This window comes from Scyliorhinus torazame, chromosome 7 (genome assembly GCF_047496885.1).
Source record: "Scyliorhinus torazame isolate Kashiwa2021f chromosome 7, sScyTor2.1, whole genome shotgun sequence".
NCBI classification, from domain to species: domain Eukaryota; kingdom Metazoa; phylum Chordata; class Chondrichthyes; order Carcharhiniformes; family Scyliorhinidae; genus Scyliorhinus; species Scyliorhinus torazame.
In genome coordinates this window covers 60963489-60983141 of record NC_092713.1, presented here as the reverse complement: position 1 = coordinate 60983141, position 19653 = coordinate 60963489, and the positions used below count along the sequence as shown (strand labels likewise).

General features: G+C 40.5%; 1 protein-coding gene across 2 annotated transcripts in view; it reads left to right on the top strand.

The window, feature by feature from the left end:
- The window catches only part of dmap1 (DNA methyltransferase 1 associated protein 1), a 96476-nt gene that overhangs the window by 1412 nt on the left and 75411 nt on the right, over positions 1–19653 (top strand). Inside the window, exons 1-3 of one of the 2 annotated variants that reach the window (XM_072510774.1) lie at positions 5726–5744; positions 11668–11775; positions 14286–14377. In XM_072510774.1, the coding sequence (XP_072366875.1) occupies positions 11677–11775; positions 14286–14377 (191 nt within the window). In that variant the 5' untranslated portion in view covers positions 5726–5744; positions 11668–11676. Of the gene's footprint in view, positions 1–5725; positions 5745–11667; positions 11776–14285; positions 14378–19653 lie in introns of those variants that run through there. The other variant, XM_072510773.1, reaches the window with a different exon arrangement.

Genomic DNA, 19653 nt, shown 5'->3' with positions numbered 1-19653 from the left:
GGAGGAAATCCATGCAGACACCAGGAGAAAGTGCAAACTCCACACACAGTCACCTGAAGCTGGAATTGAACCCTGGTCCCTGGAGCTATGAGGCAGCAGTGCTAACCACTGTACCACCATGCCACGGAAGGGCAAAACCTATCGTTAGGTTAATTCTGGACAAAGGTGTTTGTATGTGTGGGGGTTGGGGTTGGTTTCAATTCCAACTGAGATTCTATGGTACTTGGAGAGGGCTACAATGTGAAGAGTAAATAAACTAGCAGTGGTTGCAACTGGGGCCTTGTAGGGCAGAGAAGCTTTTAAGTTTTAGTTTAGCTGAATTTGATTTCAGTTGGCGACACAGTGAGAGAGAAGGCAGCTCTCACAACTCTGCTCGAAACAGTTAGTTTTAGAAGACTTAAAGCAGGAACATTTTTTTAGCCTTGCTAGAGGAAATGCCATACTGTGGATTAATGGTTAAGTAAACCGATGCTAGAAATCCAAAGTTAAGGAAGCTAGAGATATGAAGAGAAGTTTCCAAGAAATCTGGAGTTAACGGAACAGAGGAAACTGGGAACCAGAAAAGATTAGTGTTCAGTCAAGTCGCAGACAGTTGAAAATACATTGGATCATGAGAGGCCAGAAAGATATCTATAGTAGTGCACATTTATGAGAAATTACTGCAGTTTGGGAGGCATTATTTGAAATAATTGTGGAAATCGGTGGCTGGACCTTGGAGTTTGTGTGAAAGCCTTTAAGATAAAGGAAACCTGAAGGGAGAGGTGTAAAACCTGAAAACAAAACCTTGATGGAAGCGGCGGAGGGAAGCATAATTTAAAAGAATTGAAAGTGTGACTTTTAAAAGTGGAATTTGAAATCACTCGTGAAAGCTGGATCTCAGTGAGACAAGGTGGCTAACTGTACAATAATTATCTGGGGGGTTTTGAGGAGAAATCCACAGACATTCATTGGATTCAGAGAGGAGTGTTTTTTACTACAGTTACCTTGTGTGCTTAAAAGGGACTTTGTGCTAATGAGACTATTGCAGTTTAGGATATACTTTGTAATCCGTGTTAATCCTAAAACCTGGGTATAATTATTAAACTAAGGGGGGGGGGAGTAAAGGAGTATTGTATTATAATCAAATTTTGCCATGATAATTTTTTTTCTTGTTAAAACTAATTCACAGTCCTGTGTTATTCCACGTTTTATTTTTTTTAAGTAAAAGTTACATTTTTTACGTCAGGGTTCCATTCTGGGGTCTTCCCATCCAGTTATAATATCAACTGGGCTTGTAACACTACTAGTGCGGAGTTTATTCTTTAATTTTAAATTGTGAGCCTTGGTTAATGTATTAACAATGTTCAGAGATTGAAAAACACGTTCTTATATTGATTTTAAATTGATCTATTTTAAAATAGCGCCTAGATTGCAATTAGGAACGTGAGAATAGGTGCAAGAAGATAGGTTTTTACAGTGGGGAAATAGGAATGCCTATTAGGAATTCTCAACTAGTGCAGATTTCATAGCTGGCATACAACTCCCAAGGTTTCATGTAATGTTACAGTAAAACTGAATTATCCTGAGTATCTGTATAGTGATAATTTAATAAGAAATGTGCACAATGGATTTGGAGGGAAGAGGTCCATCCTGATAAAAAGACACCTTGACTTCTTTTGAGGACATTAGAGATTAACTAGCTAGTGGCACTTGAAAGCTTAGTTCCACATGAAAGACTTCTAATTAAACTAAGCTTTACACAAATCTAGTTTTAAAAATAGAAAGCGGAATACATTGCTGTATACTAACAATAACCTCACTAATGGTTCTACAATCCCCAAATCCAGCTGAACTGTGAAAACTGAGGCAAAGTGCTTAGAAATATGTCAATTCTTCAAAAGCCACTACAAGATTGCCTCTTTCATCTCTTACAGGTTTACTCCGATTTTTTTTCTTTCCTTTTATTACAAATGCATTTATAATATTCTAGAATTCGCTCCTAACACCATTGTGGGAGGATTATTATGACCAGGATGGCAGCAGTTCAAGGAGAAGGCCCAACATCACCTCAAGACAAATAGGGATAGGCATAAAAATCCCTTATTATTGCGTACTACTTTTATCTAATCCTATCTCACAGATTTTCTAATCTCCTTCTTTGTATCGTTCTATAATTGTTGTATTTATCATAGCTTTCATTCTTATGACAAAATGATATGGGCACAGGCTGCTGAAATGGACAGACACATGATAGATAACATTTAATGCATAGTAGTAAAAAGTGATGCATTTGGGTGGGAAGGCTGAGGAGATGCATTATAAACGGAATGAAAATGCCGAGGGGATGCATTTTAAACTGAATGAAACAAATAAAAAGGAGGTACAGTAACAATAAATATTTGTACGCAGGTTTTTGAAGCTGGCAGGACAAGTAGATAAAGCTATTAACCACATGGCACAGTGGTTAGCACTGTTGCCTCACAGCACCGGGGACCCGGGTTCAATTCCGGCCTTGGATGACTGTCTGTGTGAATTTCATAGATCTAATTTCATAGAATTTACAGTGCAGAGGTTTGCACGTTCTCCCCATGTCTGCCTGTGTTTCCTCTAGGTGCTCCGGTTTCCCCCACAGTCCAAAGAAATGCAGGTTAGGTGGGGTTATGGGGATAAGGTGCGGGAGTGGGCCTAGGTATGGTTCTCTTTCGGAGGGTTGTTGCAGATTCAATGGGCTGAATGGCCTCCTTCTGCACTGTAGGGACTCTATATAAATTGTGAGTGTTATAAACCGAGGCATAGAGTGCAAAAGCAAGGAAGTTATATTTAAAGCTTTTGTGCATCACTGACTAGACTATTGTACCCAATTCTAGATATCAGTTTTTAGGACCATTTTAGATTTTTTTTGAAAGAGTACAGTGATATTTATTAGAATTAGCTTTATGGAGTTTCGCTTGCTTATGGGATTTTGGTTAGGTTGGGAAATTAGAGAAGCTGGAGTTATTCTCCTTGGAGCAGAGAATGCTATTGGGAGATTTAACTTAGTTCCAAATTATGGAGGGTTTTGATAGGGAAAATAATGTATCTCCACCCACAGGAGGTCAGTAACCAGAGGACTCAGATTTAAGATAATTGATAAAAAGATCCAGAGAGGAGGTGAACAGTGGTTTCTACACAGCAAATTGTATGATCTGAAATGTAAAATCAAAATACTACGGATGCTGGAGATCTGAAATAAAAAGTGCTGGAAAAACTCAGCAGGTCTGGCAGCACCTGTGGCGAGAGGAACAGAGTTAACATTTCAAGTCCAATATGACTTTTTTAGAATGTACTGCCTGAGAGGGTGTGGAAACTGATTCAATAGGAACCTTCAAAGGGAACCTAGATTCGTACATATAGGAACAAATTTGCAGAATATTTGGGGGGTAAGATGTCAGCATTTTTTTCTTTCTTTTGCTGAAGCCCTGGAGTGGGATTTGAACCTCTAACTTTGACTCCGGAGGTGAGAATGACACCAATTGAGCCACAACTGGTACTGTGCTACACTCAACTACAACTTGCACTCAAACTCAAATGTTCTCTAACGCATGGATGCTGGAAACCTAAAATACAAAGATGCTGAAAAAAGTCAAAAGGAGTTGCTCTGGGAGTTCTCAACATTGACTCCAGACCCCATGAAGCCTCCTGGCATCACCTCAAACATGGGCAAGGAAACCTCCTGCCGATTTCCACCCTTTCTCATCCACTTAGCCGATGAATGAGTGCTCCTCCTTATTTAATACAATTGGAAGAAGCACTGAAGGTGCCACGGGCACAATATGAACTCTGGGAGACTTCAATGTCCATCTTCAAGAACAACTCAGTACCACTACTGCTGACTGATATAGCTGCTAGGCTGATTCTTCAGTAGTGAGGGAACCAACAAGAGGAAAAACCTGCTTGAGCTTGTCCTCATACATAGACTTGGTGCGAGAAAAGTGAATGTACTATGGCCAAGTTGCAGATGACACAAAAATAGGTGGGAAGACAAGTGGTGAGGATGACAAGAGTCTTCAAAGAGATATAGGCAGATTAAATGAGTAAAAACTTGGCAGATGGAATATAATGTCGGAAAATGTGAAGTTATGCACTTTGGTAGGAAGAATAAATGAGCTAAATATTTAAATAGAGAAAAACTGTAGAAAGTTGCAGAACAAAAGGATTTGGGAGTTCTCGTGCATAAATTACAAAAAGCTGGTATGTAAGTTCAGATAATAGGCAAGGCAAATGGTATGTTGGCCTTTATGTCAAAGGGAATTGAGGATTAAACGTCAGGAAATCTTGCTAAAACTGTATAAAGCACTATTTAAACCGCACCTGCAATACTGTGAACAATGTTTGTCCCCTTATCAAAGGAGAGATATGCTGGCATTGGAGGCAATCCAGAGAAGGTTCACCAGGTTGATACCTGGGATGGAGGGATTTTTGTATGAGGAGTGGTTGAGTTGGTTGAGCCTGTACTCCGAGTTTAGAAGAATGAGAGGTGACCTTACTAGGGCATCTAGGATTCTCCGGGAACTTGACAGGGTAAATGCTGAGAGGCTGTTTCCCCTTGTGGGAAAATCTAGGGGGCCAGAGGGCATAATCTCAGAGTAAAGGGTAATTCATTTAAGACTGAGATGAGAAAAAAACTTCTTCTCTCAAGGTAGTGAATCTGTAGAATTCTTTACCACAGAAAGCTACAGAGATTGGATTGTTAAGTATATTAAAGGCGGGGGTTGGACAGATTTTTATTTAGTAGGGAATCGAGGATTATGGAGATAAAGCAGGCAGGAAAGTGGAGTTGAGGATTATCAGATTAGTCATGATCTCATTGAATGGCAGAGTAGACTTGAGGGACCGAATGGCTACACTTCTGCTCTTCCATCTTTATGGTCTTGTTGTCTCACCAATCTAAGTATCTCAGATGCATCGTCTATGACAGTGTTGGTAGGAGTGGCAACCGCACAGTTCTTATGGAGATGAAGTCATGTCTTCATGTTTAGATACCCTTTTGTGTGGTGCTACCACTGTGCTAAATGAGAGAATTAGAACAGATCTAGCAACTCAAAAGTGGGCATCCATGAGGTGCTGTGGGTATCAGCAGCAGTATAATTGTACTCAGCCACAATCTGTACCCTCATGGCCTGGTATATCCCCTCACTCTACCATTATGATCAAGCTGAGGAGCAACTCTGGTTCAATGAAGAGTGCAAGAAGGTATGCCAGGCATATCTAAAAATGGAGGTGTCAACCCGGTGAAACTACAACCTATAGGATTTACATACATGTATGCCAAACAGTGTATGTGTTAAGTAATGGGTTAAGAGACATTCCAATTAGTTGTCTCATTTATGTTAAATATCCAATAATTAACACTGATATGTAAAGGGGCTTCAGGTGGCCTTTGTGTCAGGTGATGTTAGAGTTTTGTGCAGAGTCTGTTGAAGTAAATTAAAGGTGTTTGTGGAAATGGAGCAGTACCTTTGACTCTTTATACAACAGCAGCTGAACGTCTAACAAATGGTAGCAGAGGATGGTTGCTGTGCAAATGTGAAGGGTTGAAAGATACAACTTTTCCAGACCAAACCAAGCGTTGAGTGAGAAGAAAAAAATAATATATGGCTGAACCTAGGATAAAGATGGCTGGATGTGACCACCCCCCCTTATTTTCTGAAAGGGGATTGTACGATCAATGGAGAAGTGCAGTAGTTATGTAGACTAAGGTAACTGCCTTGGAAAGAGAAAACAAGGTAAGGCATTGGCTCTTTCTCTACCTTATGACCGTAAAATCCGGAGCAAAGTGTTTTCTGAGCTGGAATTGGAAGAGTTAGATTCAAAAGTAGGTCTGCAGACTCTATTACGTTATATGAATAAGATTTATATGAAGGATGACTTGTTAAGTGCGTATGAAGCATGGTCGGATTTTGATAGGTTCCGGAAAATAGAGGATTTCTCCATTGAAGACTATATAATGGAATTTGGCAGACTATATAAAAGGCTGCAGAAACACAACCTGGAATTTCCACAGTCTGTGTTGGCCTTTAAATTACTTGACTGTGCTAGAGTGAGCAACATGGAAAGGCTCCTGGTTTTGACAGGAGTTCAGTTTGCGGATAAGGATACCTTATTCGATCAGATGACAGAAGCTTTAAAAAAGTTTCTGGGGAAACATTTGTTTCCGATGGCTCTGATGACCCAAATAGGTCACCCTGCAAGAAAGCAGAATATGGAAGATACACTACTAACAGGATGGCAAAATTGTACGGCTACAAACAGGTTCCAAGACTATAGAAGGAGATCGGGACCCGGAAATTATGAAGACGGAAACCCAGTTAGAACCTACAATAGGAAGATGAACCCCGGAAATGCACGGGGCATGATAAATCGATGTTTTTGATGTGACTCAATACCATTATGCTTTCAACTGTCCAACACGTTATAATAGAGTGAAGCGACACATGACATGGAAGAGTCAGAAGAGGAAAAAGATAGTGACCAGAAAGAAGGCATTGTCCTATTAACAAGCAGTTGTACGCCAGTAATGAGGGTGTTGGTTGCAGAATTCTTCAATTGTGCTGTATTGGACAGTGGCTGCACATCGACTGTGTATGGAATTGACTGGTTAAAATGATACCTGGACTCCTTGAATGCTGAAAATCGTAACAAGGTTAAGGAATTTGAAAGTTCCACAAATTTCAGGTTTTGGGATGATACTCTGAAGTCGCTGAAAAGAGTGGTGATCCCTTGCAATATTGCCGGAGTGAATCATTTCATTAGCACGGATGTTGTATCAAGTGAGATACCTTTGCTTCTGAGCAGACCGTCGATGAAGAAAGAACAAACAAAGAACAAAGAAATGTACAGCACAGCAACAGGCCCTTCGGCCCTCCAAGCCCGTGCCGACCATGCTGTCCGACTAAACTACAATCTTCTACACTTCCTGGGTCCGTATCCCTCTATTCCCATCCTATTCATGTATTTGTCAAGATGCCCCTTAAATGTCACTATCGTCCCTGCTTCCACTACCTCCTCCGGTAGCGAGTTCCAGGCACCCACTACCCTCTGCGTAAAAAACTTGCCTCGTACATTTACTCTAAACCTTGCCCCTCTCACCTTAAACCTATGCCCCCTAGTAATTGACCCCTCTACCCTGGGGAAAAGCCTCTGACTATCCACTCTGTCTATGCCCCTCATAATTTTGTATACCTCTATCAGGTCTCCCTGATACATGAAACTGGATATGGAACAGGATAAGGCAACAGTTTTTGGAAAGACGGTGGACTTACAATTTACACAGTCGGGACAGTATTGTATTCCATTACTGACAAATAATATTTCAAGTACAGTTGTTAAGGATGTGTTAATGGCAGTTGAAAATGGGACTTTAGCTGATAAAAAGCTTGTTTGCATAGGCAATTTACGCATCCGTCTCCTTGGAGGCTGAAAAATTTATTAAAGGATGCAGGGGGAAGGGATGAAGACTATACTAAGCTAATAGAACAGGTTAGTGATCGCGGTGAAGTTTGTAGGAAGTACAGAAGGACACCACCACGACCGATAGTAACCCTACCTTTGGCCAGGGATTTTAACAACATTGTGGCCGTGGACCTTAAGATCTGGGATAAAGCCAATAATTTATTTTGCATTTTGTAGATTTAGCAACCAGATTTGGTCAATCAACGATTGTACGAAGTAAAGAAAAGAGAGTAATTCTGGATCAAATCGTGGAAAAATGGATAGGGACAGGAATGGGCCCACCGGCAAAATCCCTTACGGACAATGGGGGGGAATTTGCTAATGATGAGTTTAGGGATATGTGTGAAAACTTAAATATCACAGTTCTGAATACAGCTGCGGAAAGCCCATTTAATAATGGTGTGTGTGAAAGAAACCACGCGGTAATAGATGACATGCTCTGGAACATTTTGGCAGATAAACCAAACTGCAAGCTAAATTCAGCTCTAGCATGGGCAGTACATGCAAAGAATTCATTGCAGATGGTTGGGTGCTATAGTCCCTATCAATTAGTGTTTGGTCGAAATCCTAAAATTCCGTCCATTTTGGATGACCAGCCTCCAGCTTGGGAAGGGACTACAAGTAGCTCTGCCTTTGCTGAGCATTTAAATGCATTACATAGCAGTAGAAAAGCTTTTTTGGAAGCAGAAGTCTCTGAAAGAATTCGCAGAGCTTTGAGGCATAATGTACGGCCATCAAATACCGTTTTTCAGCAAGGAGACATAGTATACTGTAAGAGAGACAATTGTAATGAATGGAAAGGCCCAGGGAAGATCATAGGCATAGATGGCAAAACAATTATTTTGCAACATGGCAGTCAAACTGTTAGGATACATTCATCAAGGATAATGGGTACAGATTACAAATTTAGACAGAGCAGACAGACATGACAAGGAACCAGGGTCATCTGGTCCGCACGTGTTACAGAACTATGAGGACCAGTTAACTGATATAGACAGAGTTTCTGTAGAGGAACACAACACTTCTGATGATTTAGAACAGGCCATTTTTCCAAAAGGGCAACTGCCAAAAGTTGGTACAAAAGTGACATACTTGCCTGAAGGGTCTAGTCAATGGCAGGATGCAACTGTTATTAGTAGAGCAGGGAAGGCCACTGGAAAGTATAAACATTGGTTGAATGTACAGCATTCCGGGGAGGGAGCCAAGACATTGGATTGGGAACACAAAGTTCAAAAATGGAGGGCACAAAAATGCAGTGCCAGTTCAGATAGTACATCAGATAGTGAACAGGTCCGCAGGAAAAGGTTGAGAACTATTGAAAGGACATCCCACAGCAGATGGGAAAAATCAAGCAGTCGCAGTACAGAACCAGATGCCAGGCGGAAGAGGGGACATAGTTTATCAAGGTCTCGGAACATGAGTAAGACTACAAATACTAATAGGAGTAGAAGCCCACATGCACGTGAGATTTTGGTGGCTTCCAATAAGTTAGATCAAAGATGCCAAAAAGCAAGAACTGCATAGTTGGAGTGAATTTGGGCTATACACGAAAGTACCGGATATGGGACAAAGAGCTCTATCCTACAGATGGATTTGCACGGAAAAGGTTCTTCCGGATGGAACTTATAAGGCAAAGGCCAGGCTTGTGGCAAGGGGATTTGAAGAAAGTTTAGAAGATCGGGATTTAAGGGTAGATTCACCTACAGCAGGAAAGGTTATTTTAAAGATCTTCTTGGCTCCATTAGCCACAAAGGCATGGGAATGCAAATCTATAGATATAAAAGCTGCCTTCTTGCAGGGGCATCAGCTCCAGAGAGACATTTTTCTCTGTCCTAAAGAGGCAGCTAACACACAAAGGGTACTCTGGAAGTTGAACAAATGTGTATATGGATTAAATGATGCGTCTAAAGTCTGATATTTTTCAGTTAAGGTCAGTTTTGTTAAAGTTAGTTTGTTGCCAGCTGAAAGCAGATCCGGCACTGTTTTACTGGCACTATAAAGGAAATCTTTCTGGCATCTTTATGATGCATGTCGATGATTTTTTGTGGGGTGGGACTAGTGATTTTGAAGCTATTGTAATCTCTGGTTTGAGGAAAGAATTCAGGGTTGGAAGTCGGGTTTCCAGTTCATTTAAATATATTGGACTGGAAATCGGACAGACTTAGTTAGGGGCAACTTTACGTCAGCAATCTTATTTGGAAAGCACCAGCCCAATAGCAATTAGCCGTGGCCGGGTTTCAGAAAAAGACGCAATGGTTTCAAAGATGGAAAAAGAGCAACTGCGAAGTTTAATTGGGCAACTGAATTGGTTAGGTAGACAGACTAGACCGGATGTGAGTTTTGATGTCTTAGAGTTGAGTACAAAAATGAATGATCCCAAAGTGGAAGACATAATAAGAGCAAATAAAGCGTTGGTCAAACTAAAAATGCAGGAGTGTGTTTTGAGGTTCCCGGTTTTAGGTGACCGTAGGCACTTGAAACTCATAGTTTATAGTGATGCGTCCTATGCAAATTTATGTGATGGGGTTTCAAGCACAGGAGGTTTTGTAGTTTTCCTTTTGGGGAACAATGGTAAATGTTGCCCTCTTGTGTGGGAAACAAAGAAAATAAGGAGAGTGGTCAAAAGCACTTTGGCTGCTGAAACGTTAAGCCTTGTAGAGGCGGTAGATATGGCCTCTTATATATCTCGGATATTGACAGGAATTTTGGGATTAGGGGATTTGGGTAATATACCTATTGAATGTCACACTGACAAATCCCTGTGAGAAAATGTACACTCTACAAAAAGTGGCAATGAAAAAAGGTTAAGGATAGACATTGCAAGTTTGAAGCAGATGTTGGACAGGGGGGAAATAGCCAAAATTAAATGGGTTGACAGTAGCTATCAATTGTCAGACTGTTTTACAAAACGAGGGGCTAGCTCACAGAAACTTTTGGATATTGTTAATGACTTTTTTTTCAAAAAATGGAAAAATAAGAAGGGGGGAAATTGCATGTGTGTTTTTGAGTTTCTTGTAATTTTGTTTTCACCTAATTATTTTTGTCTCCAAGGAAGGGGAGACTGTTAAGTAACGGGGTAAGAGACATTCCAATTAGTTGTCTAATTTATGTTAAGTATCCAACAATTGACACTGATATGAAAATGAAATGAAAATCACTTATTGCCACAAGTAGGCTTCAAATGAAGTTACCGTGAAAAGCCCGTAGTCGCCACATTCCGGCGCCTGTTCGGGGAGGCTGGTACGGGAATTGAACCGTGCTGCTGACCTGCCTTGGTCTGCTTTAAAAGCCAGTTATTTAGCCCTGTGCTAAACCAGCCCCTGATATGTAAAGAGGCTTCAGATGGCCTTAATGTCAGATGATGTGATGTTTGAGTTTTGTGCAGAGTCTGTTGAACTAAATTAAAGGTGTTTGGAAAAGGAGCAGTACCTTTGACTCTTTATACAACAGCAGCTAAACATCTAACATATGCAGCATATAAGAGCTAGGCGATCCCAGAACCAGCAGATCAGATCTAAACTCTGCAGTCCTGCCATCTCTTTTATAGTGAATGGCAGTTGGTCAACAGAACAGAGAAAGCTGCAGGCCCTCTGAGCTACGACGTGGAAGGCGGGAGGGGAGGTAGGATGCTCTTTGTTCAGAGACACGCCAAAAGATTTTGCAAGATTTGCCCTGGTGACCCTGGAGGTGAAATAACTGGAGTGGTCACTCCTGCTGGTATTGTGTTTGGAAACTCTCCAAAAACTGAAGGATGGTTCTTTTGACAGTCGCTTGACATTGTGACTCTGAAATGGGGAGATCTGAATCGGTTGGAAGTTTGAAGAGACTGAGCTATTTCCTATAAAGACCAAATTCCTGTGGAGACTGCTCTAATGTAAGTGTATGCGGAGTGGGTCATTGTTTATTTTAAAACATTAAGGGTTATCGTTTCTGTAGTTTTAGAGGATTAGTTACCTACTAGGTAATGCTTCCATTAGCTACAATATCCCATGTTTGGACACTGAATTTAATTCATTACACCATGGGTCTATGACACAAAAGTGTCCAAGGTATTAGGATTCCAAAGTCTGCACAGAGTGGCAGAGTAATGTTAAGTCAGCATTGGAGTTTAAACCCAGGCCCAAGAAGGGAAATAATAATGTAATTTTTAATTGTAACTGAATTTCCTTCTTGACATTCTATTTCTCAACTCTATAGGTTTAAAAGATGGCTACAGGAGCAGACGTTCGTGATATCTTGGAGCTGGGGGGTGGTGACTCTGAAAACACACCAATCAGTAAAAAAGATATCATTAATTCAGATAAGGTAACAGAAATCTTTTTTCAAATTACAATGTTAATACTGGCCAAATTATGTATCGCTAATAGACTATTGATTGACATTCAATAAATTCACAGTGCCTCCTTCATCAATACGTGTCGAAATAATGACACTGGAAGGAGGAGAATTGAAGGCAAATACATTAGGATCCAAAGTGCAATATATTTGCTGTTGGAATTTATAGTGGATACATTTTGTCTTAACATGCAGCCCTAAAATTCTTTCAGAGAGGTAATCTCATCTCAGGGTTTCTATTATCCCTTGAGTTTTGTGTTCTCAGTTCGTGGTTATATGAGTTCATCAGTGATATGACTGATTTGTAATCAGTCCCAAATATAGCTTGTTTTGAAATAAACTTTTGGACCAGTTTGTTGTATTGCCTTAAAATATTTTTGTATTGTAGATTTGAAAGAATAATTGGAGAAGATTGGCCGAAATCGAAAATTTGTGTTTAACAGAGTGTTCAAGTACTCCAATGATGCAGCACAATGTAGAAAATAAATAAATACTGCATTCTAGTTCGCTTTAACATCAGTGATGATGCTTAATTAAAAATCTTGAGAGTTCAATTTTATGGGATTAGATTTTTCTTTAAGTAAGATCTAGGTATATTTTTGAAGTCCGAAATGACACTAAACATTGTACACTTCATCCCATATAATTTTCAATTGCTGGTAATTAAGTCAAAATATTTCCTATAGCAGCACCGATTAGGACATGTGGGCAGATGTTGGAAAAATTGAAATGAAATGAAAATCGCTTATTGTCACAAGTAGGCTTCAAATGAAGTTACTGTGAAAAGCCCCTAGTCGCCACATTCCGGCGTCTGTTCGGGGAGGCTGGTACAGGAATTGAACCGTGCTGCTGGCCTGCCTTGGTCTGCTTTCAAAGCCAGCGATTTAGCCCTGTGCCAAACAGCCCCTTGTTGGAGAAACAAAGTAAGTAAAACTGTAGATTTATCTACAAAACTAGTGATTAAATTCAGGCCACAGATGATTATGAGCCTTGCTTAGAAATTCCATTTTTTTTTCTTGCCAATTTCCTCCCCTTCCTCGTTTGAAATTGTTGACTCTGGTTCAGTTGTACCACCCATCTTTCAGAATCTTGATTAACTGGTTACATTTGAGCCTAAAGTGTCCATGGACAATTTAACCATTGGGGTATTATAGTCCGATTCAGTCCTATCGATACTGAATTTAATGTGACTGCATACTAATCCTTGAAAATATTTCACTCCCCAATCCAGGTATCTAAGGCCACTTGTATCCCTATAATTGACCTGACTGAGATCAACTAATTCGGCAGAATAAATATTAAATACATGATGTAGAGGTCTACAGCACAGAAAAACCCTTCGGCCCATCGCGTCTGCGCCAGTCAAAAACAACCATCTCATCATGGAATATTCCTTTTTTTTAATTAAAAAAAAAGCCTTGAATGAAATATAGTGCAATCATCTGATCAGCTTTCAACTTGTATTTTATTTAGGTTTTGGAAAACTGTGAGGACTACCAACGTATTGCTGTCACATCAGTCTTGAAATAAACTACATTTCAAATTCGGGGAGGCGGTGGCATAGTGATTTTGGCACTGGACTAGTAAGCCAGAGACCTAGAGTAATGCTTTGGGGACCCGGGTTCAGAAATAAAGTACATTTCAAACTTGGGGGAGGCGGCGGCATAGTGGTTTTGTCATTGGACTAGTAAATCAGAGACCAGATCCCGCCACTGCAGATGGTGAAATTTGAATTCAATAAAAATCTAGAATTAAAAGCCTAATGATGATCATGAAACCATTGTCAATTATCGTAAAAACCCATCTAATCACTAATGTCCTTCAGGGAAGGAAATCAGCCATCCTTACCTGATCTGGCCTACATGTGACTCCAGATCCACAGTGACGTGGTTGACTCTGAACTGCTCTCTCAAGGACAATTAGGGTTGGGCAATAAATGCTGGCCCAGCCTGCGACATCCACATCCCATGAATCAATTAAAAAAAACTTGATTAATTCAGGAAGAAAAAGCTAAATAATTTTTACAATTGGCTGGAAGTAAAATCCTAAAGTACTGTTCAATATTCCTTTGATTTGATGGGGTGGAGGAATAGATGAACATTTGCAAGCCAGGAATCAGCAATCAACAGTAAGGTGGAGGGCCAGAACGATCAACCTGGTTTTTGGAGTTGTTCACAAAGCAGATAAATTACTGTAGTTTTGAGCTCCCCAAAGATGGTAACTTACTGCAATGTTGTTGGCAGTTGAAATTCTGTAGCACTAATTTGCAGTATACACTATACATATGGCTGCTATTTATAATTAGGTAATATCTGGGAAAATACATTTTCTGGTCTGTTTCTTATCATGTTTCCTTCTTGCATTAGTTATTCTACTTTATATATGGTTTGATTATGTAGAGTTTTAAGCCCTTCAATTTTCCCTCTGCTGTGTTCCTTAATGGTACAGCTAATTTTGAATAATTAATCTCTTTATTTTAGAAAAAGTCAAAGAAGTCTACAGAAACACTCACATTTAAGAGACCAGAAGGAATGCACAGAGAAGTTTATGCTCTACTGTATTCTGACAAAAAGTAAGTTAAAGCCAATGAAATGTAATGTTTTTGATAATTGCCCACATTTGAATGGTTTTTCGAGAGTTTGATCATAACTTCAACAGCTTTAAGCGTTGGAGCAGCCTCCTGTGGCAGCAATGGAATATTGCAGCGTTACTCCATAGTGCTCTGTCCCTGGATTCTGCTGAAACTTTGAGTAGATTTTGTGCTTCATAACAATGAAGATTTCAGGATCTGCAATTTTAAAAAAGTAATGAAAATTAGACAGGTTTTCACTAACTGGTCAAGTTTTCAGAATAATGTCTTTCACTTTCTTTTAATGCACATTGTGTTATATAAAAATCTGTTTAAATACTAGGGTTGAGGATTCTTTCCACCCCTGTGGAAGGGAATGCTTGGTTGAGGAAAAAGGATGACATTTCAGAAGAACTGGTTTGGAAGGTGACATCATCAGAACAGATGCAATGGAAATAGAGAATTGAATGGAGTCCCTAGGGTGTGAGGATATGTAGCAAGGTAGCTGTGGGAGTCGGTGGATTTATAGTGGATGTTGGTCAAAAGCCTAGTCTAGAAATTGAGACTGAGAAGTCGAGGAAAGGAAATGAAGAGGTGGTGATGAACCATGTGATGAAAACGAGGGGAAGAATGGAAGTTGGAACCATGTGATGAAAACAAGGGGAAGAATGAAAGTTGGCAACAAAGTTGATAACCAATTCAGGAAACTTGCATTGACACAATATGCAATATACAGTTTTAAAAAAAGGTTAGGATGGGGATCTGAATAGAACTGGAACAAAGAATGCTCCACATAGCCTACAAAAAGTCTAGGATCTACACAGGTTGCCATAGCAATACTTTTATTTGCAGAAAGTGTGTTGCGTCAAAGAAATTACTCAATATGAGGACAAATTCAGCAATAAGGTGGTAGATTGAGGATTTTTGAGCCTCCGTTCGAGGAAGAAGTGGCGAGTCCACAGGCTGACCTGGTGAATAATGGAGAGGTGACAAGATTGGACCTCTTTTGAGGAAAAGTAGAAGGTTAATGTCGGGGAATTGGAAACTATAAAAGAGAAGGACATGTGAAGATTCTTGGATTTAGGTGGATAAAGGAAAAGTTGTTTCATTCAGATTCCACAGAACTACTAAGCACTCTGGGAAAGCCTAAGTTCTCTGGGAAAGCCCATGTCATATGACAGTCAGATGGAAATGCACCAGAGTTCTTACATCATGTGAGGAAACATCATAGTTCTCCATGTTGCTATGGCACTACAATATCTAGTGCAAATGGTGATCCAGACAGAACGTTTACAAATAACTGTTACTAGATTTAAAAAAAATATTTGATACAATTTAAGGTAGTACCTAAAATACGTTTTGTGGTGGGGAGTTGATAGTTGCACCGTGATCACAGGTAGGATGTTTGAGATGCTTCCATAAAAAACTTGGATATTGCAGCTGAAGCCTTGTGGTTATTCGATCTATCGCTTCAATAAATCAGCTGTGCTATCCTGACAAACATTTGTCACATTTCAGCTAGGCCTTGATAAACTTCAAAAGTTGCACTCAAGATCTGAGTTACCCGTGCCAAATGTCAGAGTTGATCTGCCGGCATAAATACTTTATTAAAAGAAAATAAAAACTGCTTCACAATTGGTGAACTCCCCATGACAAATTTTATAGGTCAACAATACTTTGTGTCTCATATCTTTCACATTACAGTACGGTATAGTTTTTTTTGAACTGGAAGTTACAGATATCTTTATTTTCTTCACTTTAGCTTCCAGCCTTATATTGCGTGTGGGTGTGTGTGTGTACATATGGTGGAGTTCTTAACTCTTGCAAATATTCCTTGTAAACACTACGTATAAAGTAGTGTAATTTTGATCTGTCTGTGGAGATGAAGTCTCATGTTCACACTGAGGAGATTCCATCATGTTGAAGGGCACTAACACCATGCTAAATGGTTTAGATTCAGATCATATATAGCAACTCAATTGTGTATCCATGAAGGACAGCACATTAGCATGATGGTCAGCACTATGGCTTCACAGCACCAAGATCCCAGGTTCGACTCCTGGCTTGGGTCACTGTCTGTGCGGAGTCCGCACGTTCTCCCCGTGTCTGCATGGGTTTCCTCCCACAAGTCCTGCAAGACGTGCTATTAAGTAATTTGGATATTCTGAATTCTCCCTCCGTGTACCCGAACAGGCACAGAATGTGGCGATTAGGGGCTTGTCACAGTAACTTCATTAATGTAAGCCTACTTGTGAAAATAAAAATTATTATTAAGCACTATGGACTTGACAGCAGCAGGATTATATTCAATCTTTAATCTCACGGCCCGGCATATCCCTCACTTTTCCGTTACCATCAAGCCAGGGGATCAACTTGGTTCAATAAAGAGTGCAGGAGCAAACTGGGTGAAGCACCGGGCATACCTAAAAATGAGATGCCAACCTGGAGAACCTATAAGCCAGGAGGACTATATGCATGCCAAACAGCATGCAAGAGACAACTAAGTGATCTCACAACCAATGGATCAGATCAATGTTCTGCAGTCCTGCCACCCTAGCAAAATGATCAATGGGGCCATTGTCTGTGCTATCAAGTAACCCTAACTGCTCACAGACACTCTGTTTGGGTTCTAGCAGGACCATTATGTTCCCGACTTCATTACAGTCTGGGCCCAAACATGGCAAGCTGTAAACAGTTGAACTCAAATTGAGGCAGAATTTCACTGTGCATCAACGAGCCCCAGCAAAATGAAAGATCATGGGAATCGGGACTCTCTCTTGAATCTTGTGGCTACAAGTGGCTGGGAATTTTGAAATGATGACTCACCACCTGACTCCCCAAAACTTGTCCACCATTTACAAGGCAGGAATGTGATCGAATACTCTCTATTTGCCTAGTTGAGCGTGGTTCCCAAAAGACTCAAAGCTCAACATCATCCAGGACAAATCACTCTTGACTGTCCCCCATTACTGAGGTACAGTGGCAGCAGTTAATTCTATTTGAAAATGCACTGCAGCAACTTGCCACGTTTATATTGACTGCACCTTCCACTACCAAAAGGAAAAGAGCAGTGGACTAATGGGAATACCATTATCTTTACGTTTCCCTGGAAGCCACAACCATCCTGACTTGGAACTATATTGCCATTCCTTCACTGATTGGATCAAAAACCTGAACTTCTTTCCAAGCAGGGGACGTGGTCCTGAACCTGTCAAGTGTGGACCACTCTTTCCTTGGAAGGTTGAAACCAGGCAGATGTTGGGTTGGGTTTGAGACCAGGTGCTTGTTTGTCATGTCCAATGATTCTCATTCATTTGCCAAGGTGGAATTTGCACTGAAGTCCTGTGTGGGAGGGTTTTTCTAGATCTGCTGTCTTGATGGGAGTCGTACTTTGGGTGGGCTGAGTGGATGAACATGAAGTGGTAAGTGGTTGGCATTGAAAACTTTTTCTGTCAGTTTGTGGGCTGTTGCAAGTTGGCGGATATGTGAAGGAGTGAGGTTTGCCAGGACAGGGAGCCAAGGGAGTGATGTTGAACGTAGTGTTCCAGGGGGGCGGTTTAGGCCACTTGGTTAGACAGCTGGTTCGTGATGCAGAGCAAGGCCAGCAGTGCAGGTTCAATTCCCGTACCGGTTGAGGTTAGTCATGAAGGCCCGCCTTCTTAACCTTGCCCTCGCCTGAGGTTTGGTGATCCTCAAGTTAAATCACCTCCCGTCAGCTCTCCCCCTCAAAGGGGAAAGCAGCCTATGGTCAACTGGGACTATGGCGACTTTACCTTTAAGGCTGTCAACTCTGTGTGCACACATCAGTCTCCTATCTGAGGTCACTATGAGGTATGTTGGAGTTGGGTGGTGCTTTAACGGATTGCCATTCATTTGGATGTTAAGCTCTATGTTGGCTTTAACATTGTAAAGATAGAATAAGCTGGATACTGTTTTTGCAGGGCTTGGCTTGAATCACCACGTGTTGCTGTATTGTTCAAAGTTTTGATAAGTCCTTGTTTAGAGTCCGGTCCAAAGTGTCGAAGTCGGGGGCCTGAGTTGCAGATGTGGTCATCATGTATGAATTATTGTGCGGTAGATTTTGGAAGATCATTTGTACAAGTTTAACATGGTTGGAGCCAGTACTGAGCCTTGTGAAACATACAATATGTATTTCACAATGCAGCTCAACTATAATGATGGCCTAGTTCATATATAAGAAGTCTTACAACACCAAGTTAAAGTCCAACAGGTTTGTTTGGAATCACTAGCTTTCGGAGTGCAGCTCCTTCAACAGGTGAGTGATGACTTTATGTGGTTGTAAGACTTCTTATTGTGCCCACCCCAGTCCACCACCAGCATCTCCACATCATAATTCATTTATAAAATTAAAGGTGACTTGGCAATTGTAAAAGATTAAATTAGAAAGGTATGTTGGTACCATTACTAATCTATATCATAGGATCGTTCAGCATTGAAGATGGCTGTTCATCCCATTGTGCCTGTGCTGGTTTAAAAAAAACCTGCTATCCAATTAGTCCCACGTCCCTGTTTTTCCCCATGTCCCTGCTCAAGTATATATCAATTACCATTTGAGATTTACAGTTTAATCTGTTTCCACCCTTTCAGGTCATGCATTCGAGATCAAAATGTGTTGCATGCTAAAGAGAAAAATCTCCCCATTGACTTCTTTGTCGATTATCCAAAATAATTTTCCTCAGGTTACTAACTCTTCTGGACAATTTCTCCCTGTCTTTTCTATCAAAACGCTTTATAATTTTGAATGTGTCGATTAAATCTTCCCTTAATCTTTTGCTCCAAAGAGAACAACCCCAACCTCTCTAGCCTCTGCACAGAATTAAGTTCATCTTTCTTGGTACTATTCTTGTAAATCACCACATCCGTTTCAAGTCCTTGATTGACCTCACTCTTAAATTGTGGTATCCAAAATTGGACAGAACGCTCCAGCTAAGGCCTAACTATTGATTTATTAAGGTTTGCAGCAACTTCCTCATTTTTGTACTCCTTTGTCACTAATTCCATTTGCTTTTTTTAACAGTTATATCAACTTGTCCTGCTAGCTTCAACCATTTGAGAATGCGACACCCACTCGCCCCACACACATCCAGGTCTCTGTGTTCTTGTAACCCTCTTTTAAAATTGTGCCATCTAATTATAGAACTTCTCCTCATTTTTCCACCCACTATGCATTACTTCTCATTGTGTATTAAATATTGTGTCGTGTCTGCCCATTTCACCAGTCTACGTCCTCCTGAAATTTTTTTGAACTCATTACAGGG